Source organism: Neolamprologus brichardi, chromosome 9, assembly GCF_056152115.1.
Source record: "Neolamprologus brichardi isolate AB-2024 chromosome 9, ASM5615211v1, whole genome shotgun sequence".
In the NCBI taxonomy this organism is placed as follows: domain Eukaryota; kingdom Metazoa; phylum Chordata; class Actinopteri; order Cichliformes; family Cichlidae; genus Neolamprologus; species Neolamprologus brichardi.
In genome coordinates this window covers 30154496-30179113 of record NC_142112.1, presented here as the reverse complement: position 1 = coordinate 30179113, position 24618 = coordinate 30154496, and the positions used below count along the sequence as shown (strand labels likewise).

The 24618-nt window shown below is 39.9% G+C and overlaps 3 protein-coding genes across 9 annotated transcripts in view; all 3 read right to left on the bottom strand.

Moving 5' to 3' along the window:
* Window positions 1-1966: 1966 nt before the first annotated feature.
* LOC102777585 (apolipoprotein D-like) lies at window positions 1967-3809 on the bottom strand. Its single transcript, XM_087845660.1, has 4 exons — window positions 3693-3809; window positions 3467-3597; window positions 3180-3265; window positions 1967-2548 (listed from the first exon to the last, which is right to left on the bottom strand). Exons 1-4 carry the CDS (start codon window positions 3801-3803, stop codon window positions 2499-2501), a joined length of 378 nt encoding a protein of 125 aa, XP_087701786.1. The 5' UTR covers window positions 3804-3809; the 3' UTR covers window positions 1967-2498.
* Window positions 3810-8841: 5032 nt separating this feature from the next.
* On the bottom strand, window positions 8842-18650 carry LOC102791725 (apolipoprotein D-like). 4 transcript variants are annotated; one of them, XM_087845659.1, is made up of 7 exons: window positions 18562-18635; window positions 18209-18286; window positions 16302-16386; window positions 13447-13562; window positions 13242-13363; window positions 10852-10937; window positions 8842-9878 (listed from the first exon to the last, which is right to left on the bottom strand). In XM_087845659.1, the coding sequence occupies exons 4-7, from the start codon at window positions 13555-13557 to the stop codon at window positions 9649-9651; spliced, it is 549 nt and encodes a 182-aa protein (XP_087701785.1). In that variant the 5' UTR covers window positions 13558-13562; window positions 16302-16386; window positions 18209-18286; window positions 18562-18635; the 3' UTR covers window positions 8842-9648. The 4 variants fall into 4 exon arrangements, with proteins under 4 accessions (XP_087701785.1, XP_087701783.1, XP_087701784.1 ...); XM_087845657.1 differs by lacking the exon at window positions 18209-18286 and having other exon boundaries at window positions 18562-18648; XM_087845658.1 differs by lacking the exons at window positions 18209-18286; window positions 18562-18635 and adding an exon at window positions 17519-17615.
* Window positions 18651-20718: 2068 nt separating this feature from the next.
* Window positions 20719-24618, bottom strand: part of arhgap21a (Rho GTPase activating protein 21a) — a 103209-nt gene continuing 99309 nt past the window's right edge. For all 4 annotated transcript variants that reach the window (XM_006799234.2, XM_006799232.3, XM_035911316.2 and 1 more), the window contains one exon: window positions 20719-23609. In XM_006799234.2, coding sequence (XP_006799297.2) covers window positions 21906-23609 — 1704 coding nt within the window. In that variant the 3' untranslated portion in view covers window positions 20719-21905. The remainder of the gene's footprint in view (window positions 23610-24618) is intronic.

Below are 24618 nucleotides of genomic sequence, written 5' to 3'. Positions count from 1 at the left end.
CAGTTAGTGTGGAAAGTTTAACGGAGGGATTTAAAGGAGAGTTATGTGGGTCTGTCAGTGGAGGCTTTTGTTCAGCATGTGCCTGCTTTGTAGTTTCATCATCAGGGGCTATTAAAGCTGCTGCCAATTGTTTTTTCTTTTTCTCTTTCTGTGTTCTCCTTTCATTTTCGTTTTCCCATGCTTGGAAAAGTTTATATTCTTCCTTACGTTTTAATTTTTTTTCTGTGGGTCTATTGTTAATGTAATTTCTTGTTTCAGAGCAGCTCTCAGCTGGGTAACAGCTGAGGGATTGCATTTCCCTTCCCAGCTGAGGTGTTTAGCTTTTCGTGGATTTCTCCACCTACTTGCACTTATTCTACCTGCTCCTGTTTGTTGTTTTTCTAACCATTCCTCATCGGGTGTTAATTTTGCTTGTTTATTCCCCATTTTCAAAGATTTTTTGCTGGGCCATCACTGGCACGCTTGACTTCAGAGTGGTTTACTGATACGGCCTTCGACTTCACTCTACAGGTGAAGCGGTATCAGTTTTATGAAATGAAACTCAACCGTTCTCCTCTGTCACCAGTACGTGAGCCTCAAGCAAACAAAACAAAACAAAACAAAACAAAACAAAACAAAAAATAGAAGTCGTTTAGCAGCGTACTGTGCTGTAAAATCAACTTACTTCCAGACACATACACACACATAGACATTTGCACACTAATTTTTCACGAAGTATTTAACAGTTACCTCTAAAACCAGTCTAAACACAGTTCCTTTTGGCGAACTGAAACCTATTATATCATGTGTCTTTAAACCTTTGCGGCCGTTTTATATATCAAAATAGTGTTTCTTACCCTCAGACTTATCACTGGTGGTTCGGATCGTCAGACTGAATCCCACCGCCGTGGACCAGACTAAAAAAAAAACCCACCGGCCTGGACTCGAATTTAACGTCCCAGGTCTTTCGGCCTCGTCTAAGAGGGCTGTGCACAGACTTTCGGTGCTGGCTTCCCACGGCGTCAGGAATCAGTGCTGGATCCTGGAACAGAGTCACAGATAACAGTTCTGATATTTCTGCCCCGGCTTCGAAGGACCAAAATAAATGTCAAGAGATTTATTCTAAAGACACATCTTCAGCTAAGAATCTAAAGGTAGAAACACACAGACGCTGCAGTTTTTACTTGCAAGGGCATGATCACAGAACGCTCACACCAGAGTGGGGGCCCTGTGATGTGCGCTCTGTCTCCTGCACCAGCCTTTATTTATATACAAAAGTAATACAACAGTGAATACGTCTATTCATTAACAGAGGAATGTTAGTATGTAGGGAGTGAAGATAAAAGTGGTTCAGGTGTATGTGTGTGTGTGTGTGTGTTATTCTGAAGGACGTTGCCCCTCTTCTTGAAGATAAGAGCATCCAGCTCCCCTCTTCCTGGCAGGAGTGAAATGATAACAGCTTGCTCAGCTATTATCACTGTGAGAAAGAATTTATAAAGCAAGTCTTGATTTCAACAACAGTCTAAGTCATAAAAGGGTCATCATGCAGTATTCTATAATATGCAAACTTATATCACTAAAAGATTATACTGACTACTGAGTACAATTTTCTATTGACAATTCCTTATCTAACAAGCAGACATTTTTCTTCTTCTATGAACCAAAACATTCAGTGAAAACCTACATTTTAATTGATTATTTTAAATTTGATAACTTTGGAACAAATGAGTGTTCTAAATATTAGTGACTATAAGTTTGTCTAACACTTCTGTCATCTGCCACATTAAATACCTTCTAACCTTGTTGGCTTTTCACCTCCAAATAATCAGATAGTATTTGTCAGGCTTTTGTTTTTGCATTTTTTTCTTTTTCTTAGTTTGTTGTGTTTTTTTTCTTTGTCAGCCTAGAGACCGGTCAGTGAACCCCTAGCAACCAATTACAACGATCAGTCATAAAAATGTTCAGCAGAAGAGAAGAGATGAAACAATTGAATGATGGATGTCACTTTAATTTATACAGAAGCTTTAGAGTTTTTTAATTACCAAAAATAGCTTGTTTCACTGATTATTGTAAGGAAATAAACATTGTTCTGTTAATCAAATAATATCTTAAATGAATACCTTAACGTACTGATATAGGTTCCCCTTTTTAAAGTACCAAATGAATATTTTAGATGTAACTTATCATTTAAGTGAAAAATGTACTAAAATTGAGACAAAATTCTCTGGCCCTAAAGAATTCAAAGGATTAAAAGGCCACAGAGTAATACAGGTGAACTGAGTAGTTTATATAAAATATTCAGGAAGGAAAACTCTAATGAACATCTGTATTAGACCTCAGTTACACAATTCACACTCATGATATGTGTGGGTCATCTTGGAAATGTTGATTCCCTCTTCAATCAGCAGCTTTTTAGCATAATTCACAACTACTGTAGGCAAGGTGGTCGACCGTGAGAAAATCCAGGCGTAGTTGAAATGGAATCTCTTATAGATTTCTGTGCAGGAGTACACTACAGATTAGGTGGTGTAGTCAGTCGACACAACCCAGTATGGAGAGTAGGGAAGAACTGGAAACCAAAAAAATCAAAGATACTCAGACAAAGATGAACAAAACAACACAATTTTGACAGGCTGTAAAGAGAGAGATGTCTTCAATACATATTGTACATTTTTATGTAGGCATATTTGCTCCTCTCTTTGGGCAGCATAGACTATAATACTTAGATTACATGACAACATTTTCAGAAAGATTTCATGTCAAATTTTTACTTATATAAGTGGCAGTATAATCTACATGATGATGATTTGGGCATTCATTTGATTTTTTTTTAACAGGCTACAGTAAGAATAGAGATCACGTGTTTGGTGTCACGGTTTTTTAACGTAAATACTACTGTTAGCATGCTAACATACGAGCAGTGTTAGATTATTTATTCAACACCTTGTCCTAAAAAGTGCATAAGTAAGCTTGTTATAGCCTAAACCAAGCAACAATTTCTAAAAGAAAAATTAAACCAATACAGTCCCTGCCCTACCTTTGGAGTAGGGCAGGGACCGCAGTGAAAAGTCTGAGCCATACAACTTTTAAGAGCCTGGTCATCCTTATGAGAATAAAAGGCAAGCGAAAAAAAAGAAAAGAAGCAAAAACAGATAAAGAAAAACACTCTTATAAAAGAAGCTGATAAGATGGGTACTTACAAGATGTGAACTGGACTCCAAGCTTGGCTGGTTCTTTTGGTTCCATGACTTTGGCTGTCCCCTCTACAACCCACCTACCGCCATTCCTGAGACATACAAACATGTGCACAACATTATATATTAAAAGACTAATTATTTCCCAGAATTTTAAGTCTACCACACAGACAACACAGTGGTACGAGTCTCCTTATCTAATCTGCCACACCAGCAGACAGACAGAATATGTGAAGTTAAAGATAAATTTTGCCCTGCTGAATCAGCATATGGCCCAATCCTTCATCACTTACCGTACTTTTAACACCTGAGAGGTCAGTACTCGCACAGTCCCATCTTCCCTCATAGAATAGTTTGCCCGGACGCACTCTCCTATTGCAAAGTAAGCAGGCAGCTTCTCAATCTCGTACCACTCTCCCAGGTACTGTAAACAAAGACAAGCCATTAGTTCAATCAAACTCTTTATATACTGAGTATACATAGACAGTAAACCAAAAATATTATGCTATTTGTGCTCACCGGTTCAAGGATGAAGTCAGATTGCACCTTTGGAGTAGGGCAGGGACCCCAGTGAAAAGTCTGAGCCGAGATCACAGGGACCAGCAGGAGAAGAAAGTAGACAGGAGACATGGTTCCTTCAGGAGATCGGGGAAGATTACTTGACGTTATGCTGCACGGGTGTGCTTAAAGCTCATCGTTTAATCCACTGTGTTATTAACAAGGTGGGGCTCATGTGCTCGTCAGGACTGATCTGGCAACCGTTGTGGCACACCAATTAAACAAAAATATGTCACTCAACCAGTTTTCAGCCAAAACACAACATCCTCGATTCTGGCATGAAATAAGAGGAATCGCCTTTTTTTTTTTTTAGAGAAATGATACACTATACACAAGCAACAAGGGTTGCAAGGGTTTAAGGGTTACAAAACACCCCACATTATTCTCAGAGTTATTTTATGATGTGAGTTGCTGAATAATGTTTTTATGCCTGTAGTCATTTAAGTAATTACTTGAAGGTAATGTGAAATGTTAGGAATCTCTTCATCTCTCTGTGTGGGTTTTTAATCTTTGCAGAAAATCACAGAATGCTACACCTGTTCTTCTGTTTCACACAAAAGCTTTGAAGGTTCTCCTTATGTTCAGCATTATGTAAATAACAAAGCTCAAAATATTTAAATCGGAATTTCAGGTTAGAAGGAAAGAAAAACCTGTAAAAACATTGGTAAATTCCTATTTCGGACAAGAGAGGATCAAAGGAAAAAACAAATTATTACCTCAGAATAATTTTTTTGTTACAGTGCTCCATTATAAACAAACATTAACAAGACAGACAATACGCTAAATAAGAATAGTACAAAATATACATACATACATATATATATATATATATATATATATATATATATATATATATATATAAAAATATATACATATATATGTATATATACATATATATATATATACACATATATATGTATGTATATATATATATATATATATGTATATATATATATATATATATATATATATATATATATATAAATATATACATATATATATATACACATATATATGTATGTATATATATATATATATATATATATATATATATATATAAAAATATATACATATATATGTATATATACATATATATATATATATACACATATATATGTATGTATATATATATATATATACATATATATATATATATATATATATATATATATATATATATATATATATATATATATATAAAAATATATACATATATATGTATATATACATATATATATATATATATACACATATATATGTATATATATATATATATATATATATATATATATATATATATATATATATATATATATGAGGCAATGAGGTGTTATCCAACATTGTCTTTATCTTGGACAACATCCGCCTCTCCGACACCACCTTGAGGGAGTCCAGCTCCATCCCCACAACATTACTGGCCTTACGGATTAGTTTATCGAGTCTGTTGGCATCTGCTACCCTCAGCCTGCTCCCCCAGCATGCAACAGCATAGAGGATCGCACTGGCCACAACAGACTGGTAGAAAATCCTGAGCATTTTCTGGTAGATGTTGAAGGACCTCAGTCGCCTCAAAAAATAGAGACACCACAGCACTTTCTGTAAAGTGCTGTGGTGTTTTTAGCCCAGTCCAGTTTATTGTCAATGTGTACTCCAAGGTATTTATAGTCCTCCACAATGTCAACACTGACCCCCTGGATTGAAACAGGGGTCAAGTGTTTCCTGGTCTTCCTGAAGTCCACTATCAATTCCTTGGTCTTTGCTACGTTGAGCTGCAGATGATTCTGCTCACACCACGTGACAAAGGAGTCGACCACAGCCCGGTACTCTGTCTCATCATCCCTGCTGATGCATTCAACCACCGCAGAGTCATCAGAAAACTTCTGAAGATGGCAGGTCTCTGTGCAGTGGCTGAAGTCTGTGGTGTAGAGGGTGAAGAGGAAGGGGGAGAGGACAGTCCCCTGTGGTGCCCCTGTGTTGCTGATTACCTTGTCAGACACACTGTGGGAGACGTACATATTGTGGTCTTCCTGTCAGGTTATCAACAATCCAGGACACCATAGAAGCATCCACCTGCATCGCTGCTAACTTATCACCCAGGAGGGTTGGCCTGATGGTATTGAAAGCACTAGAAAAGTCAAAAACCATGACCCTCACAGTGCTCGCCGGCTGGTCCAGATGGGTGTAGACACGATTGAGCAGGTAGATGATGGCGTCCTCAGTTCCGAGGCGAGGCTGATAAGCAAATTGAAGGGGATCCAGATGTGGTCTTACTATGGGTCGCAGCTGGTCCAGGTTGAGCCTTTCCAGGGTCTTCATGATGTGGGAAGTCAGTGCCACGGGCCTGTAATCCTGGGGGCCACTGGGACGTGGCGTCTTTGGTACAGGGACGAGGCATGATGTCTTCCACATCACTGGCACCCTCTGCAGACTCAGACTCAGCATAAACAGTTTATGAAAGACTCCACACATCTGGGGGGCACAGGTCATGAGGACGAGGGGACTCACTCCATCTGGGCCAGCAGACTTGCCTGAGTGAAGTCTCCTCATTTGCATCTCAACCTGGTATTGAGTTAAGGTTATGGGTGGGGGAGGGGTGTCAGGAATCTCACAGGAGGCAACAGCGCCATGTGAAGAGAGAGGCTGGCACAGTGGTGTGGCTCTGGATTCCAGGCTGACTTCAGGTGAGGTTGTGGGGGTGGAAGCAGACACTGTGGTGTTGAATCTGTTGAAAAACAGATTCAACTCGTTAGCTCTATTCTCACCTCCCTCAGCTCCCCTGCTGTTGGTTGGCCTGAATCCAATGATGGTCTTCATGCCCCTCCACACCTCTCTCATGCTATTCTGCTGGAGTTTCCACTCCAGCTTCCTCCTGTAATTGTCAGCCTCTCTGATCTTGTCTTTTAGTAACACCTGGACCTTCCTCACCTCCTCTTTATTGCCCCCTCTGAAAGCCCTCTTCTTGTTGTTGAGGAGGGCTTTGATGTCCTTCGTCACCCACGGCTTGTTATTTGGGTAACAATGAACAGTCTGAGCTGGAACAATGGAGTTGGTGCAGAAAGTTATGTAGTCTGTGATACACTCAGTAAGCCCATTGACGTCCTCGGCGTGAGGCTCACAGAGTGTTTCCCAGTTGGTCACCTCGAAACAGCCCTGTAGTTCCGCTAAGGCCTCCTCTGACCACCTCCTAACGCTCCTCGTGGTGACAGGTTCCCTCCTCACAATTGGCACATAGCGGGGGGTGAGGTGAATCAGGTTATGATCTGACCTACCAAGTGGGGGGAGGGAGGAGGAGCTGTATGCATCCTTGACATTAGCATACAGTAGGTCTAGAATTTTTTCTCCCCTGGTCTGACAGTCCACATATTGTCTGAATGTTGGTAGTGTATTGTCCAGTGATACATGGTTGAAGTCGCCCGAGATTACAATAAAGGCACTCGGATATCTAATAGAGGTATGAGCTTAGTGAGTGAGCTCTTTGGTCAAACATTTCATAAACAGTCTATGGAAAAATACAAGATAGAATTCACATTACATTGCTAACTGTGATGCACGGATCACATGCCAGCATTTTTTTGCGAGAATGTCTCACGACAATGACGTAAGAGAGTGTGACGTTCGTGACAACAGCTGTGTGCAGATCAACAATGGATCATATATCGAGTGCAAGAGAGAGTATGAGCGTGCAGCATTTAAAGTGTGGAAGTACTGACCTTATTTTGAGTTTGATTCCATAAAAAGTGACAAAAACATTAGCGTCCGTTGTGCGTGGGAAGAAAACTTTTTTTTACAGCGAAAAAAACCCTAAACAAGCACCAAGTGCACAACGACCTAATGGGAAATTCACAGAGAAACTCGCGGATTCTTCCACTGACCGCTGCGGCACACCTGCACCAGGGCAAACCTCCGCCTGTCTCACTCCTGCTTTACAGGTGAAAATAGAGCAACAGGACTGCTAGTCTTTGATTTTATTTATTTTCTGCTTTGTTTTACTTGCATCTATTTGAAAGACTGAGTGTAAACACAAAAAATATTTTATTTTATGTGCTGGAATGTGCAGAAAATAGGTTTAAATGTTAAACTAATTTCTTCAAGTCAGAGAATGTTGCATACAATTAAATTTTTGCTTGATGCATAAAGTTAAAAGATGAAAACTGATAAAACAAGTTTTAAAAAAGGAGACTTTTCTATTTGATTACATTTTGTATGATGGATTATGCAGAAAAAGTAGAATTGGGCTGAAAGATCTATCGCTTCATCACCTATTCAGGTTGTAAATCGTGTTTTTAAAAAAGTAACTAAGTAATTAATTACTTTTGAAAATAAGTAATCAGTAAAGTAACGGGATTACTTTTGGGGGGAAGTAATCAGTAATTAGTTACTGATTACTTTTTTCAAGTAACTTGACCAACACTGCCCATGTGTCACTGAGTCATGTGAAAACTTCACGATTCAGTCACTTGTAGAACCATCTTTGGCAGCAATGCCTTGAGTAATTATTTTCCATTTGATTTTTTTGCTTTGCAGTTTGTATAAGGTGTTTGTGCTGATATGTTGTATTTGGTTTTCTCCAAATGTGGAGCGGTGGGTTTAGGACCAAACATCTTCATTACAGTCTTGTGTGTCCAAACGACATTGTTCAGGAGTCTTGAGCTTTGCAGATCCAACTTTGCAAACCTAAGCCATGCTGCCATGTTGTTTTTAAAGAGAAGAGGCTTTCTCCTAGCACCCGTTCCCAAAAAGTCCTATTAGTTCAGTCTTTTTTTTTTTCTGTCATGAACATTAACATTTAACATATGAGGGCTGTGTGCAGGCAAGATAGGACCCAAAGTGCCGACTCTCAGAGACTTTATTGCTGAATACCATAACTAAACTGAAAATTAAACAGACAGGCTTGCCGACAAAACACACAGCACAGCGGCTGTGACTGAGAAGACTGAGAACTAAAATACACAGGATGGAAGACGAGGAGATAGGAAACAGGTGGAAACACAGCTAATCAGACAAAAAACGAGATGAAGAAAACCAAAACTAGACACACTGCAGATAGGACAGAGCTATCAAAATAAAACGAACGTGTGGAACACAGGAAAGGGCACAGAAACAGGACAGGAAACCAAAAACTCAAAACACAACCATCCTAAGAAAACAAAAGTACAAGACTCAAAACACCGGGTCACCGACCCAGGACCATAACGCTAAATGAGGCCTGTAGAATTTGAAGAGTAGCTCTTGGGTTTTTTGCAGTTTCTCTGAGCAATGCACAGCCTGGCTTTGGAGTGAATTTGCTGCAATGTCCACTCCTGAGAAGACTAGTTACCTACCTAGTTTCTCACCTTCTTTTTCACTGCACAGTGTTGATGTTGTCACCCACTCATCAGTGAATTCTGATTAATTTCATCAGTATTTAAAGTTGCACATAGAATCATTTATTAAATCACTGTGAGACAGGACTGTATGTTCAATGGATTATTTCCAGTTCAAATGAAAAAAAAAAACAGCTCTAATTTAAGTAGAACAGATCCACAGTTTCTTTTTTGCTCCATCACCAAGAACAGCTTGATTTGCTCATTGTTGTAAATAATAAAAGATGCACTATAGATAGAATATAAAAAGGATGTTGCTATTTTCATTGACTAATTAGCATGCAAAACAATCACTTTTTTACAGATGTAGTATTTAATTCTTTGCAAGAATATGTACTATATAAATGTTTTAATTATCAAATGAACTTTATCTCAAAATATTACTTTAATCCATTCACTTTGTAATCAAATGACAAAACAATGATGAAACAAAGAAATAAATGAAATAAAAAGAAACAATGTAACAGATGTACTGTGATTTCATGGCTGGTAGGATAAATAATTAGTTCTACAAACAGAAAAACTCTTTAATGAATGAACCTCTCTGTCAGTTCCTAAATATTTCCACAGCTCTGATATGTGGGAGTCATCTTGGAAATATCGATTCCTTTATTAGTCAGCAACTGCTTGGCGTAATGCACCGTCTCTGGAGGCAGGGAGGGTGACCGTGCGAGAATCCAGGCGTAGTAAACGTGGAATATGCGCAGAATGTCTGTGCAGGAGTACACAATGGTGTAGTTGGTGTAGTTTGTCTCCAGCACCCAGTATGGGCCATAGGGTGTAACTGGTAACAGAAAGCACAGCCACAGAAAGATAAAATACAGACAATAGCAAACTTTTATATGGGTGAGTTTGCAAATGATTTCGATTTGAAAAGCAGAATTGATGCAACATGATATACATTACTCCAAATACAAAGGCATAAAAAGTAAAATGACAAAGCCACTATATATGAGGTGTAATGATCCATACAGCTGCAGTGAGATCTTGGTCCACATTGCCCCTTTGCTGCATTTAGATATCAAACAGAGCATACAGTGACACCTTTGGTCATCTCAGGATCATGTCTCCGATTTGAATTTGTTATCCTGCTGACTTGTTGACTAATGATCTCCAGCTTGCACTAAAGTGGTGTGTGTCCTAGTGTGAAGTGTTATGGATGACACTTAGCACCTTGGCTGCAAATTGCAGATCTGCGCTATCATCAGATCCAAAAGGTGAATGAGTTTGTTAGGTTTTTTTTGTTTTTTTTTAAACATGAATTTGCCAGCCAAACTTGAGGTTGTGAAATGGTATACCACTACATTTGATTACTCCTTCCATCTTTAATATTCAGTTTTTGGTCAACTGCGTGACATTGCCATCTCTTGGTTGCTGGCATTCTCCAAGCCATAAATAAGGGGCACCAAATTGTTTCTGAGAAGTCACTGGGACTGAAACTACTTCCAGCTGTTCCCTTATTCACAAAGGGCTCCCACAGCAGCTGGTTCCACATGTCTCATTTGGCAGGTTTTTACACCAGTTTTTCATCCTGACACACCCCCAAACCCTCCAAGAATTAAACCACAAATCTTTTGCTTGCAAGATGAATATTTAAACTACTACACTAAGAAACCACAATCTATCGCTACAGAGAATGATTTTATGGTCATTTTTAATGCGGTCCAATAGAAATGCCATAAGTTATGTACTTTTTTTGCCCTTTAATGATGATAGAGTACTTTATGATTTAAATGGGATGATAACAAAATACTTACAATATGAGAAGGAAACTCCAAGCTTAGCTGGTTCTTGTCGGTCTGGAACTACAGCTGTCCCTTCTAAAAACTCCCTTTTACCACCCCTGAGACACATAGATACTGTATGAGTTTATCAAGCAAATTGTTACCACAATCAATTACAGCAAATTAGACAAAATCTCTTTCCTTTGCGCAAACTTCTGTCAACAACATTCAGCACAAGCAAGCACCCTGTGTCATTACAGCAAACGCCACATGAGGTGTGCCAACACCGACCCTTCAGTCAACAGTTCAGAGTCAAGATGTCATGTTGACATCATGTCACTCAGGTTTGTTTTCATTCTCCTCGTACAATACATAAGAAGAAAGGTACGGAAGCGTAGAGCTGCCACCCAGGCAAAAGAAAAATACAAGTGTATCACGTTATAACGTGAAAAGTTTATTGTTCTAACAAGATACTTTTCCTGTTTGTACAATATACTATCATGTTTGTACAATATACATAATTATCACGTTCGTACAATATAATTATATTGTACGAACGTGATAATTATATTGTAATAACGTGATATTATGTTGTTCAAACATGAAAGGTATATTGTACAAACATGATAGTATCTTGTTAGAACAATAAACTTTTCACGTTATAACGTGATACACTTGTATTTTTCTTTTGCCTGGGTGGCAGCTCTACGCTTCCGTAGAAAGGTGCTTAGTGTACACGTTAAATCCACACCCTGAACTGCACCCTGCAGGGAAAAAAAAAAAAACGTCATTGTTGCCAATATTGAGGTTTGTTTGGTAAAAGTTTTATTGTCTTTGTTCGTTTTTTCAGCAAACGCCACATGAGGTGTGCCAACACCGAGCCTTCAGTCAACAGTTCAGAGTCAAAATGTCACGTTGACATCCTGTCACTCAGGTTTGTTTTCATTCTCCTCGTACAATACATAAGAAGAAAGGTGCTTAGTGTACACGTTAAATCCACACCCTGAACTGCACCCTGCAGGGAAAAAAAAAAAAACGTCATTGTTGCCAATACTGAGGTTTGTTTGGTGAAAGGTTTTTTGTCTTTGTTTGCAAGCTGCAATATATATATGTATGTATATATATATATATATTTTGCTTGGGGCTGGACAGCTCTAATGCGTTAATCGAGCTACCCGCATTAACATGTTGACACCGTCAAGCCCCATGCAAAGGGTGACTCGTTAACGGAGATATGCCGCGTTAACGGGGTTTTGGCGTTAACATCACTTTAACGCAATTAACGCTGACAGCCCTAACATATATATATACCACCACCATTTTGTCTGTCTTTATCACAGATGTGTCACAGATGTTCCTGTACACTTTGCCGGCCACTTGGTTATGGCGTTCCATGTATGCCTTGCCTGCTAGCATCTTGCACCCTGCTGTTATGTGCTGGATTGTCTGAGGGGCATCTTTATACAGCCTGCACCTGTGGTCTTGCCTGGTGTGATAGACCTCAGCCTCTATGGATCTTGTGCTCAGAGCTTGTTCCTGTGCTGCCATGATTAGTGCCTCTGTGCTGCTTTCAGTCTGGCTTTGTCCAGCCAATGGTAGGATTTCTGGATATCAGCCCCTTCCTCTATCTGGCGGTGGTACATAACGTGCTGGGGCTTGTCCTTCCATGATGGTTTCTCGCCTTCCTCCTCTTTTCTTGGGTTTCTGCTGCCTGAGGTATTCACTGAGCACGCTGTCAGTTGGGGTCATCTTCGTGATGTATTCGTGGATGGTTCTTGTCTCATCCTGGACTGTGGTTCTGACACTCACCAGTCCCTCCTTCCTTCCGCTTAGCATACGGCCTCAGGATGCTGGACTTGGGGTGAAACCCTCCATGCATGGTCAGGAGCTTTCTTGTCTTTATGTCAGTGGCTTCAATGTTGCCTTCTGGTAGTTCGATCCTCTCAGTTCTGACTACCTTCCCTCTCTTTGTTATCATCCGACTATATTTCTCCAGTCTGAACGACATTCCGATGTCATTGCTGTATATCCTGGTGGTGTGGATCAGTGAATTGATCTCTCGTTCACTCTTGGCATACAACTTGATGCCATCCATGTACAGGAGGTGGCTGACAACTGTTTAATTCTGTAGTAGATATCCGTAGTTTTGAATATGAATGTATCAAGTTTAATACTTGATTCATTCATATTCCATAAGTTTGTAGTACATGTACAATAACAATAAAGGAAGGGCTATTCTATTATATTTATAATGCAAAATATGATACTTGTGAGGACTCTAATATATTGTAAGATTAATAGGATCTACGAGAGAAATTCAGTCGTCCGTGCAAAAACATAATGAAAATCAATTGCCATGTTATCACCTGTTACAATTAAAGTGGTGTTTTCCTTTAGCAAACCACAAGTTGCTTACTACTTACACAACCTGAGAGTTCAACACTCGGATGGTCCCATCTTTCCTTACGGAATAATTCGCTTCAATGCACTGTCCTCTGGCAAAAGAAGCAGGCAGCTTTTCAATCTCATACCACTTATCCAGGTACTGTAAATAAAGATGAGCCATCATTTCTGTACAGCTCTTTGCTTACTTTGCATGTATGTATACAGAATACTGTTTGTGCTCACCAGCTGAAGGCTGAAGTTAGACTGCACCTTCGGAGTAGGGCAGGCACCAAAGCGAAAAGTCTGAGCCGAGATTGTGGGGACCAGCAGGAGGAGAAGGTAGACAGCAGACATGGTTCCTTTAGGATATGATAAGGTATGTTACACAAGAGTTGCACCTACAGCTCATCCATTTTGTCCACTGGCAGTTTAATACAGCAGGCTGTACAGTGCAGTATTTGCAGGAAATACCGAAATCCATTTTTTAAATGGTAATTTAATTTATTAAGGGAAAAAAAATGTTCAGATCTATCTGGCTCTATGTTAAAAAGTAATTCTCTCCCTGTTTTCTTGTTATTTAGAACCACTCACATACTCTCACTGAGTATGCCAATTGCTGTACTACTGGCCTGCTGTTGAATCAGTTAATGTTCATTAAAGTATACCTGGAAAGCACTCTCTGGGCCCCACTCTCTGATCGGAGTCCTTGTCCTGAGGGAGTTATCACACCAGCATCCCAGAGATAACTCTCTAACACTAACCTAAGAACGGATTGTGCCACCCTTGGCAGCAAGAACTGCATATCAAGTGTTTGTGATAACTGGCAATGAGTCTTTCATACACTTTGGAAGGATTTTGGCCCACTCTTCTTTGCAGAATTTTTTATATTCAGCCACACTGGAGAGTTTTGAGCGCAAACAGCCCTGTTTAGGGTCATACCAAAGCATCTCAGTCAGATTTTAAGTAGCCCATTCCAAAACCTTCATTTATTTATTTATTTATTTATATTTTTGAGCCATTCAGAGGTGGACTTGCTGGTTTGTTTCAGATCATTGTCTTAAGCATAACCCAAGTGTTTTTGAGCTTCAGGGCACAAACAGATGGTCAGACATTATCCTTTGGGATTTCCTGCTAGAGAGCAGAATTGGGTTAGAATGCTAGTATGATCTTCTTTTTATAAAAAGCTTTGTTAGTTTTATATCTGACATAACAAGGCACAAGGCTTCCAAAAAGTTCATTTTTTTCTCTTGTCAGTGGACAGAATATTTTCCTAAAAGTTTAGGGAATCATGATGGGTTTTTTGGGGGGTAAATGTGTTCTTTTTTGTTCAGCAGTAATTTTTGCCTTGGAAGTCTCTCATGGATGCTATTTTTGTCCAGACTTTTTTTTTGTAACTGTATCAGCAACTTTGACCTTATCTGAGGCAAGTGAGGCCTGGAGTTCTTTAGATGTTGTTCTGGGTTCTTTTGTGAGCTCCTGGGTGAGTCAGTGATCTTGGACTAATTTAACCTGGGAAGATTCACCAGTGTTCCAAGTTTTCCTCATTTGTGGATAATGGTCTCAATGTGGCATTGTAACTCTTTGCAGACTGATGATGTCAATGACTTTGTTTCTCATCTTCCGTTGAGTTGCTCTAGATTGAGCCATGACGTATTGCTTTTCGAGATCTTTTAACTGATTCTATTCAAGTAATTTCTTGATTCATCTGCTCTGGCAGTAATCATGTCTGGATAATGCATCACCATTTAAAAACTGCGTTTTGTATTTAATCAAGTTATCTTTAGTTAATAATAAACTTTGCTTGCTGTGAAACATTTAAGTGTGACAAATGTGCAAAGTTAAGAAATCAGGAAGGGGCCAGATACTTTTTTCACAGCACTGTATGTTCACATGAGTACTGATTGAATAACACTGATACAGGCAGCAAACAGCCAGGCCCCAGGTTTATAAGATATAAAGCAACAGACGAAGAGATATATGTGAACACTTGACCAAAACTATTGACCCTAGATTATAAAACCTTTGTGTACACAGCTAGCTAACAGGTGGTACAATCTACACCTATTATTGAAAACTCTCATGATGTAAACAGCTGCTAAGCTGACATGTTTCAAACATATTCTTATGATAATTATTTTTATTGGTTTTGGCTTAAATGGCTGGCATTTACTACCAATAATTTTATCCTACAAAGGGAGCTTATGCAGGCGAGCACAGTGTCTTGGGATTTATGGGATAAATCAGTTTGAAAATTCTGAACCCATGTTGTTGATCACTAAATCACTGTGATTTTACTTTCCACAATAATTAGCTAACACAACATAACACACTTTTCAGCTTTCATTTATTTTGAAACTGTGTTGTTGTTTTTTTAGATCTGGAATGTAAAAATGTTTGTCTGTTTAAATGTGCTGTGGGCTGTAAATTACACCATCATGAAGATCACCACAAAAGGGTTCAGAAATGTTTCATAGTGTATGATTGAGGTATATTTATTCATTTATTTATTTATTTAACAGAATTTAGTGGGCTACATATTGAACTTCTCAATATTCCCCTGAGCTGACTTCTTTCCAATGTGGAGGAGTGGCAGCTTCGCTCCACTCAATCTAGGCCAAAGAGCCCGTGATAATTATCACGTTCGTACAATATAATTATCACGTTCGTACAATATAATTATCCCGTTCGTGATAATTATGTATATTGTAATAACGTGATATTATGTTGTACAAACATGATAGTATATTGTACAAACAGGAAAAGTATCTTGTTAGAACAATAAACCTTTCACATTATAACGTGATACACTTCTATTTTTCTTTTGCCTGGGAGGCAGCTCTACGCTTCCGTAGTATTCTACTAGTATGTGTGCTTGATTTTTACAAGAACTGGGTTTGCTTAAATAAAGCAGGGATGTGTCATGTAAGAGTCAGGGCAGGACTGAATGTTACCTTGACAGGGCCGTGCAGAGAGGTTTAAAGGGGCGGGTGCTCAAAGTTAAAAAGGGGCACATTGAACCAGGCTGAATAACAGCAACACACATTCATCAAGAATCTAATATGGGCAACAACGCAAAGCAAACGTAGCCGATGTTTTACCTGATGGGTACAATGTAGCTATTGAGGGGTTTCTGCTGCTCCTGCTGCTGATAGTGCTGGAGGGCAGGGCTGTGTTGATCTGAGACTGTAGACATTAAAAAGTCCATAGGAGAGATGGTAGCTGATTAAACAAGTATCATGAGATAATAACAAAATGCAAAGATTGGTGACAGCGCTTGGAACCATAAGGCAACAAAAAACTTTGAGAAATAATTTAGGCTCTGCCTGTGAATCACTCTTTGCTTCTCTTCTTCCTTCCATCCCATCATTTCATATATCACTCTCCACTTGCTGTCTATCTGATAACAAGGCACAACTTGCTATTGCAATAAACTATAATCTAATTATCCACACCTAACAACTCTTGCACTTAATCTATAATAAAATGATGACAGAAAAATGTTATAGCACTGCCTTTAGTAGCCTCACACAGGTCCTACTGTTTCCTCCTCATGTCCTTACCAGCCAATGTTATATCATGAGTAATAATATAAAAAAATCCATATACATAAAACAAACACATGCACGCACACACAGTGACATTTTAGACCTCCTTCAGAATACTGTATATACTATGGGCATCATGGTGCTGATCCAGAATCCTTACATTATTATTTATTACTAGAGCTACAATAATAAAGCAATGAGGAGGGGGAAGTAATAAATATGAAATAATGTATTTATGGTGATTCCATTTGTTTCACTATCCACTCTGTGCAGGGGAAAGCTTATTACATTTTTAAACTGTAGAGATACAATAATTTTACTGCTGTAAAATCCAAATTTTGTCTTATTTAAAATATAAATCTAATATAATCTGCTTCTTAATGTATGTTCTTTAAAATACAGCGTGTTTTTTAATATATTATAATTATAATAATGCATAATTATGTGGACATGCATAATAGATCGTTTTTAGTGAAATATAATCCCTCCAGAAAGGCAGGAAAAGCCCGGAAACTTACTTTAAATATGTTCCCTAAAACGGTGACAGAGCTACAGACCCATGACAGCCTTACACAGGTAGCCAGCAGCTGTGACCAGCACTACTTGTGCAGTTAATAAAAGGACAGGTAATGTTTGTCGCGCTGTTGGACACACAGCACGCTCGTTTGTTTCAGTTCGTCAGTTGCAACAAGACAACTTACCAACGTGTACGTAATAAGCTAATACTCCTGTGTGCTATACACTACAGTGTACGCTGTACACCTACTTACTGGTTTTGTCGCATCTGTCTTTATCTCTGAGTTAACTTGCGTTTCTCCTACAGCTCCGGACCGCAAAAAATGCGCGTGCTCTTTGTGAGCTCGTTCCCGGCTCATAACCAGCGCGTTCTGCCGTCAAGGGCGATCATTGGTTAAATGTGATCATGTGACTGATGCAAGCCAGATCCTTTTATTTAGCAAAACTGTGATTAATAGTTAAATATTATTGTTGAGGGGCACAGACAGGACTCCGCACGCACACACACATTAAAAAAATAATAATATTTTTCAAAAAGTTGCCTCAACAAAAGGGCACTTTGGGCACCCATCAGGAAAGGGGCGGGTGCTCAAGCCCCTCTAGCCCCCCCCCCTCTGCACGTGCCTGTACCTTGACTTAATGTGGTTTAAAAACAGAAAGTAGTATTAGTGAGAGTCCAGTCCATGTCAGGTTCAGGGTATTGTTTTAACACAGAACAGCAGGGCTGTTTTTAGTAGTTTAAAAGCTTTCAAAGTTAAGTAAATGTTTTAAACATGAGTGTTTTGTAAAAAGAATTTAACTTTCAGTGGTACGGGGGAAGACACCATGTATACACAATACCTGCTTTTTTGTAATTGTTTGCATTGTTTTACTTTATTTTACTTGAGAAAATCTCTGCTGCTTGGTGTTTTTGTTTCGGAAAGCAAACAGGTTGTTTGTCGCACCTGTTCACTTGTTACACCTGTTCTTCTGGTGTCACGTAACAAATTCCCGTGGGACTCAGGTGCTGCTTCTTCTCAGTGCTATGTAACAAGAATGCAAATATTTGAAATATAGCCAAAGACGGGACTCCAGAATATTATTAAAGAAAAATCACAGTAAACTCTCATCTAAGACAACGGACGGTTAAACCAACGAGAAGAAAAGAAGATCAAACCGTAGAAAATAATCTTAAATAAATAAAACAAAACAAAACCAAAAAAAACCCTTGCCAAATAAACGCATGCCATCTTCCACTTTCAGATAGGTGTTCATTCGGTGCTCTTTTCGTTTATTAAAGTAAATAACTCTGTCTTACCTGAACTGTGCACCGGTGTCAGAACAGGTGGAGGCTTGCATAAAGTGAACGTCTCCAGCTCTGCGGAAAAACACGGGCTCGCCTTTACGTTACGTCACGCGAAGCAGATTGTGCATCTTGGTTCATGGTTATTGCAGCTTTTGATGATTTGATGCAATGACAGGGCAAGGCTCCGTCTTTTGCAAAACATAAAATCAATAATAATAAAGCAAAATATGCTAATTGTCTTGCTGTGTCAGTGTAGTAAAGGATCCATTCAGACCCCACAGGGTTGATGTTGTCAGCTCTGATTCGCTTCTTCCTCATAATGGAGTTTACTTTTATGTATTTTGAATTGTTCAACACGCTTATGTTTGCTGATTACGGAAGTGTGAGGCTCATCGGTATGTCACCCAGAAACAGGAAGTATAGAGTTGCCATGGATACCGTGAGTACTGCCGTACTGTGTCGGGAACGACATTTAATAAGCCATTATTTTTTTATTTTTTTATTTATTTATAACACATATCAAGAAATGAAATTTGCGTCATTTTTCTCTGCGTCCTAAACTCCAGCCTTCTAAGTTTAAAAAAAGAAGAAAGGAAAAAAAAAAACAATCGTGAAGCATTAGAGTAAATATAGTGAATGAAAATGTTCTTCACAATGAAAAAAAACTCCATCTCACTCTAGTAAAAATGACTAAAATAAAAAAAGAAATTCTTCAGGAGCAGTTTAATCCTCTAAACCAATTTTTATGCTGTATTTGTTAATATAACTTTATTCTGATTTTAACCACATAAGTAGATTTTTAACTAGCCAAGTAAGACAGGGTAATGACACCCATTCAAACCTTTACTCTGATCAGCTCTGATCATTACAAAAGTAATGATACTGTAGTATCTGTCATATACTGGGTTATGTTAGTGCCTACATTGAGCCGTGGGGTATTGTGGATTTACGCCATATGATATGCTTTTGCGGCAGGGCTGTCTAGTAGTTTATTCCTAGCTGTCGTACCCGTTGTTGTGTTGTTCTAAGTGATGGATGCTGAGCACATGTTCAGTAAAGCAAGGTTATAAGGAACGCTACCGAGTGGTCATTCTACAGTATCCTTTGTGTTTTCATTTATTCGTTTAGCTCTTCTGGTGTTTTACTTGTTGAAATTCATGCTCCGCGAACAGCTTCACTTTCCAAATTAGGTCTTCCCAACTAATAATGGAAGAGAAAACAAAAGATGGGCCAGAAAAGAAAGTAGTTCTTTTCGGAAGAAAAAATAGAAAAATAGAAAAATCAAAGGAATTAAAATTCATCAGATCCTTTTGGTTTACTGTGCAACTTATCCTACAATTTCATTCTGTTTTATTCTGTAGGATTAAGTCATATAAAAGAGTCGAGAATAAAAATATACATTCCTATTTTTAAAAGATACAATCTTTAATATGATAATAATTCATGTTGCCAATTATTTAACTGAATTTCAGCATACGTCTCAGGTTTTCTGCATTTTTAAGAAAACTGTAGAAAATGAAAGCAATCTGTCAGCATGGCTCTTTGACATTTAATATATTGAATCAATTTATAAAACTACAGGAAAAAGTTCTGGTAGTTCACATAGTGGAAAAACAGGAACTTTTGGCCAATGATGAGGTCTTCATCAGTAGGAAAAGTTGTAAAACCCTCCTTCACGTTTTCCAAAGCCTTTCTTTCTGTGGGCTGCTTCTGGACCCCAAGCCTCTGGTTTGCCACCCCAATTATGACTTTTGTTATAAAACAGAAAAAATCTACAAACTTTGTCTGTAAATTACAAGAGCAGTGAGTTTTTTGTGTCAGTTATTTGTAATTTGTTTATTTCTGCAACTATTTATGCTTCATATTGTTTGCAGTGCATGAACTGCTGGGATCTCAGATTTCTATTTAAACTTCTTGGAATGAGGCAGAATTTTATATCCTGAAGGCATCAAAATTAAGAAACATTTGTCTACAATCCCTGTCAGTTTCACCCCATCTGTTTAAAGCAGGAAAGTAAGCCAAGAGATCATTGTATATTCCTGAGCTTTGAAGCTGGTGTTGCATTACAACAGCTGTCATGATTGTTGTGATTTAAATCAGGCTGTTGTAATATTTCAACGTGATGCAAGCATACAAATCTGAAGAGCAACACAACGCTTTGATAAAAACATATGCGATTTATTGTAATAAATATATTTGTTTGGACAAAAAAAAATCTGGTCTATTATTCTTCCCAGATGTTTTCTGAGAATAATAACAATGACGCCAAAGAGACGAAGGTCTAAATAAAGGTTATTTATTTCCAGTGTTTGTTGAGGGGAGGAGGTGATGTTGCGCCCATGTTTTTCTGTAAACACGGGCGAGATGTTCACTCTTCAGCAAACATTGTCTCATGCAGTTTCAAACATCATTTTTTTTTTCTCCCAGCTTTTTAAAGCACCCGTTCCATTTTACTGCAAAACCCGGGGGGGTGGAAAACTGAAATAAAACTATAATGAAACATTACCGCGATAAAAATCTGATGTTGCTCCGATGCTGCTGTGAGTTTAACTAAAAACAGGATAAAATCTGGAATGCCTGTGAGGTTAAAAGAGAAAAAAAAAAACAACCCTCCTTGTGTTTCCAACCATTCATAAAAACAGTTTAAAAACAAAACAAATAAAAGAGGCACTTTTTTTTCGTATGTAAAAACTCACTTTTTGGACTATACCTTCACAAAACTACTGTACCAAGCATTACATACTGTAGTATCAGCTTTTATTACTGTTTTCTCAGTCTTTTATTTCATAAAACTATAATAATCCCCCAGTTCCTCAAGCTAATATCTGGCTGTTGTGAGTGTGCTGTGAAAATACAAAATAAAACAACAAGAAACATAAAAAGAAAAAAATAAACTTCCCACAGCACTCAGCTCAGAAAGCAGCCCTCAGTTACTTCCACGTACTTCAAGTACAGCCGAGAAAAACACAGACATGCCGTTTTGAAAAAGACATTATTGTCACAAGCAACTCATGTTAGTCCAAAAAGTGTAATACATTCTTCATACCGCTCCAAAGAGGAAGAACTGAGTCATGATTCCTTATTAAAAAAAACTCTTGCACCTGCTTTCTTCAGTAATACTCGAGTTGACCCTTATATTTGTCATCGTGTCCTATTAAAGTCAGATTCTTGCACTCGTTGGGAAAAGTCTGTGTTAGACATCTCTTCAGTCGAATTCCAGTAACAATCATAATAAGTATGTACAGTAGATACATAAAGTATACTTTGTAGAAAAAATATTGTGCAGTAACCTCAGCTAAAATACCCACATTCATACACGTACACATTCATCCCGGTTTTGTTTTTTGTTTTCCGTTTCACAGATACTGGTAGAACCGTGAGCGGACAACTTGCGCTCCAGAGAGTTTGTGTGGGTGAGCGTCGTCCCCTAAGGAGCCTTTGTTTTTGCTTTGCAGCCCTCTGCCGTTAATGTGCTCCCCGGCTGGAGGCTGAGCCCCAGGGGAATCCGAAGGCGGTGGAGGTGGAGGTCTTTCGGGAGGTCTTTCTTCATGCACTTCTGCGTGATCATCCTCAGGCACCGCTTTGGGCGCAACCTCGACGCTTGGCTCGGAGCCTCTGCTTTGCTCGGAGCCTCTGCTTTGCTCCCTCGCAATCCAGTCCCGAATGGATAAGTCCTGAGAGGAGCATCTAGGCTTCAGGGGGTCTAGAGCTGAGAGTTCGGCCGCCTGGTCCACCCCACCCTGCTCCCGCCAGTCGTTGATGATTGCCAGCTCTGCGAAGTCTCTCTGCCCGCCCATGGTGTGCCTCCGTCGGATGTTCTTTTTCTTACTGCGACCGTCGGGAGATCGGTTCTTCTGAGTAAACATGTCATCAGCGGACGTTCGTAGCCTAAACTTGAGCCTCTCTGTGATCTTAAGGTGCCAGGCTGGTTCGGATCGCTCCGACTCACTGCGCGAAGAAGAGCTGAGGCTGCTCGTGGATCGGCCCTTTTTCATCACCTCCAGGACTCGAGACAACCGGCTGGAAGACTCCGCCCTGCCCTCGCTTCGCTCCCCGCTGCCAGTAGCCCCTTCGACTGATGATTCACTGTCTGTTTTCTGTTTCAGGGACCACCTTCTTGAGAGGGTATCACACTCGATCATGCGGTGTGTTGGGAAGAGCCGCCGTGCCTCCAGTTTTGGTGAGGTGCCCCCTTCGATAGCACTGCCCCCTTTGGCCTCTGCCTTTTCTTGACTTTGCGCTGGGCAGGGTGTGGACTGGCTGCTGCCGCCGCCTGGAGCAAAAACTGGAAAGTCGCTCTCGCTGTCTGTCTCCATCGGTCGTCCCTCGCTGATGAGCTCACTGCGCTCATCATCTGCCTCCTCGCCACCCTGCAGCTCTGGACTCAGCGCGCTTGACTCCGCTCCAGTCAGGAACGTGATAGAGGAGGTGGTGGAGTAGTCAGAGGTGATAGAGCTCACCTCTGCGCCAGCGGACGCCCCCGCACCTGCTCCCAGAGCGGCTCCTGCTGGCAGATCAGGGGACATTCCCGCAATCCACTTTTTCGGTCTGGATCGTGGCACTGATGCTCCAGAGCTCATGGTCCCAAGGTCTGAGGTGTTTTCATCAAGCTGGGACGGAGGGTCTGACAATGAGGATTTTCCCTGAGGAGCTGTTTGGTAGCTGATGTTGGGAGAGTTGGAAATCTTTGGGGAAGGTAAAGGTGAAGGCGAGGAGCGTCTGGGGGTAATCTTCTCCCTCAGGAATAAAGAGTTTCGGTGCTCTCTCTTAGCTTTAGGTGTGAGCTCCACTGTCCTCCCGTTCTCCTTCCTCTCTTCTGTCCGTGCTTGCTGCTTCGTGCTGGGTTTGGTGTTAGGGCTGGGACGAGTCTCGCCCTGTGCCTCGTTCTGCTGGTTTGGCTTCTGGCCAAGGATTTCCTTCTTGAGGAATACAGAATCCAGATCATCGTCTGAGCTGCTAGGCTGCGGCTTCTCCCTTGACTTCTTTCTTTTGCGGCTGGCTACAGCAAAGATGGAGGAGACCAGGAGGTCTCTGCTGCACTGATCCTTCCCTGAGGAACCCTGCACAGAGGAGAGGGGAACAGAAAGAGAGAGCACAAGAAGAACAAAATGAGCACTGCTGAATCTAAGAAACACAAAAGACGACACAGAAACTTTTAACCCCAACCCCCTTCCTCAAGTCTGTACTCCACCTGTTCCCATGAAGCACCAGACAAACAAGTAGACAGAAAGAGGGACATTAGCAGCATCATAAACAGGGAGCACAGTACTGATTCATGCCGGCTTTAAAGCAGAAGCAGCAGCAGCATAGCATGAACTGAAGCACGGCTGAAGCTGAAGAGGAGGAGCCAGGAACAGCAGTGCAATGATGGAAAGCATCTGCCTTTTTTTTTCCTCCTACATCCTAACAAGCTGTTGAACACTCCCAAGTTCCTCAGCCACAAGTTTTAAATCCAGGGTGTCCTCGAGAAGGACTTCACGAAAGACTTGATGCACAGCAGCCTTTATGGCTCCAACTCGCTAACCATCTAACCATGGAAACTGTTTCGTTTTCACTTTGGATGTGAGGGTCAAATAATGTGTGGCACTGAGAATACACGATGGGCTTCATTCACTTGTATGTCCAGACAAATGTTCTGAATTACCATCAGATTCATAGTGAACTTTTTTGTTATTGACTAGGACAAAGATTTTCCCAGAAACTTCTGAGAAAGCAATTAAGTTGCTGTAAAACGGAACACTTGCAAAATGCAAAAAAGGAAGACTTTCGTGAATGACAGCCGGAAGCGGCACACCTCCTCCTCGGGTAAACTGAGAGAGCTGGGCTGCAATAACAGATGCGGAGCCCTTTGAACCACAACTAGAAGAAAATGAAAGAAGCAGATGGAGGACAGGGACCACGTGATCTTTTAATTTTTGTGAATGAGGCCCAGTGTGTAGCAACAGATGAGTGAAAACTGTTCACAGTGAGGTCTGTGGGTGTTTCGAAGTACAAAATCCCTGCATGTTTTCAAACGCCAAATAGAACAAATTTTGTGGTCAGTCATTTTTTTAAGTTTTGTCTTTACAA

Excerpts from the sequence above, each read along its gene's own strand:
- LOC102777585 (XM_087845660.1), bottom strand. The coding sequence starts at position 3,803 with ATGTCTCCTGTCTACTTTCTTCTCCTGCTGGTCCCTGTGATCTCGGCT. Across the intron at positions 3,598-3,692 it reads CTGACTTCATCCTTGAACCG|TACCTGGGAGAGTGGTACGA; the intron begins GTGAGCACAAAT and ends CTTTGTTTACAG. Across the intron at positions 2,549-3,179 it reads TGGAGTCCAGTTCACATCTT|TTCTTCCCTACTCTCCATAC; the intron begins GTAAGTACCCAT and ends TTTGGTTTCCAG.
- LOC102791725 (XM_006799231.3), bottom strand. The coding sequence starts at position 13,557 with ATGTCTGCTGTCTACCTTCTCCTCCTGCTGGTCCCCACAATCTCGGCT. Across the intron at positions 13,364-13,446 it reads CTAACTTCAGCCTTCAGCTG|TACCTGGATAAGTGGTATGA; the intron begins GTGAGCACAAAC and ends CTTTATTTACAG. Across the intron at positions 10,938-13,241 it reads GTGTTGAACTCTCAGGTTGT|GGGTGGTAAAAGGGAGTTTT; the intron begins GTAAGTAGTAAG and ends TATGTGTCTCAG.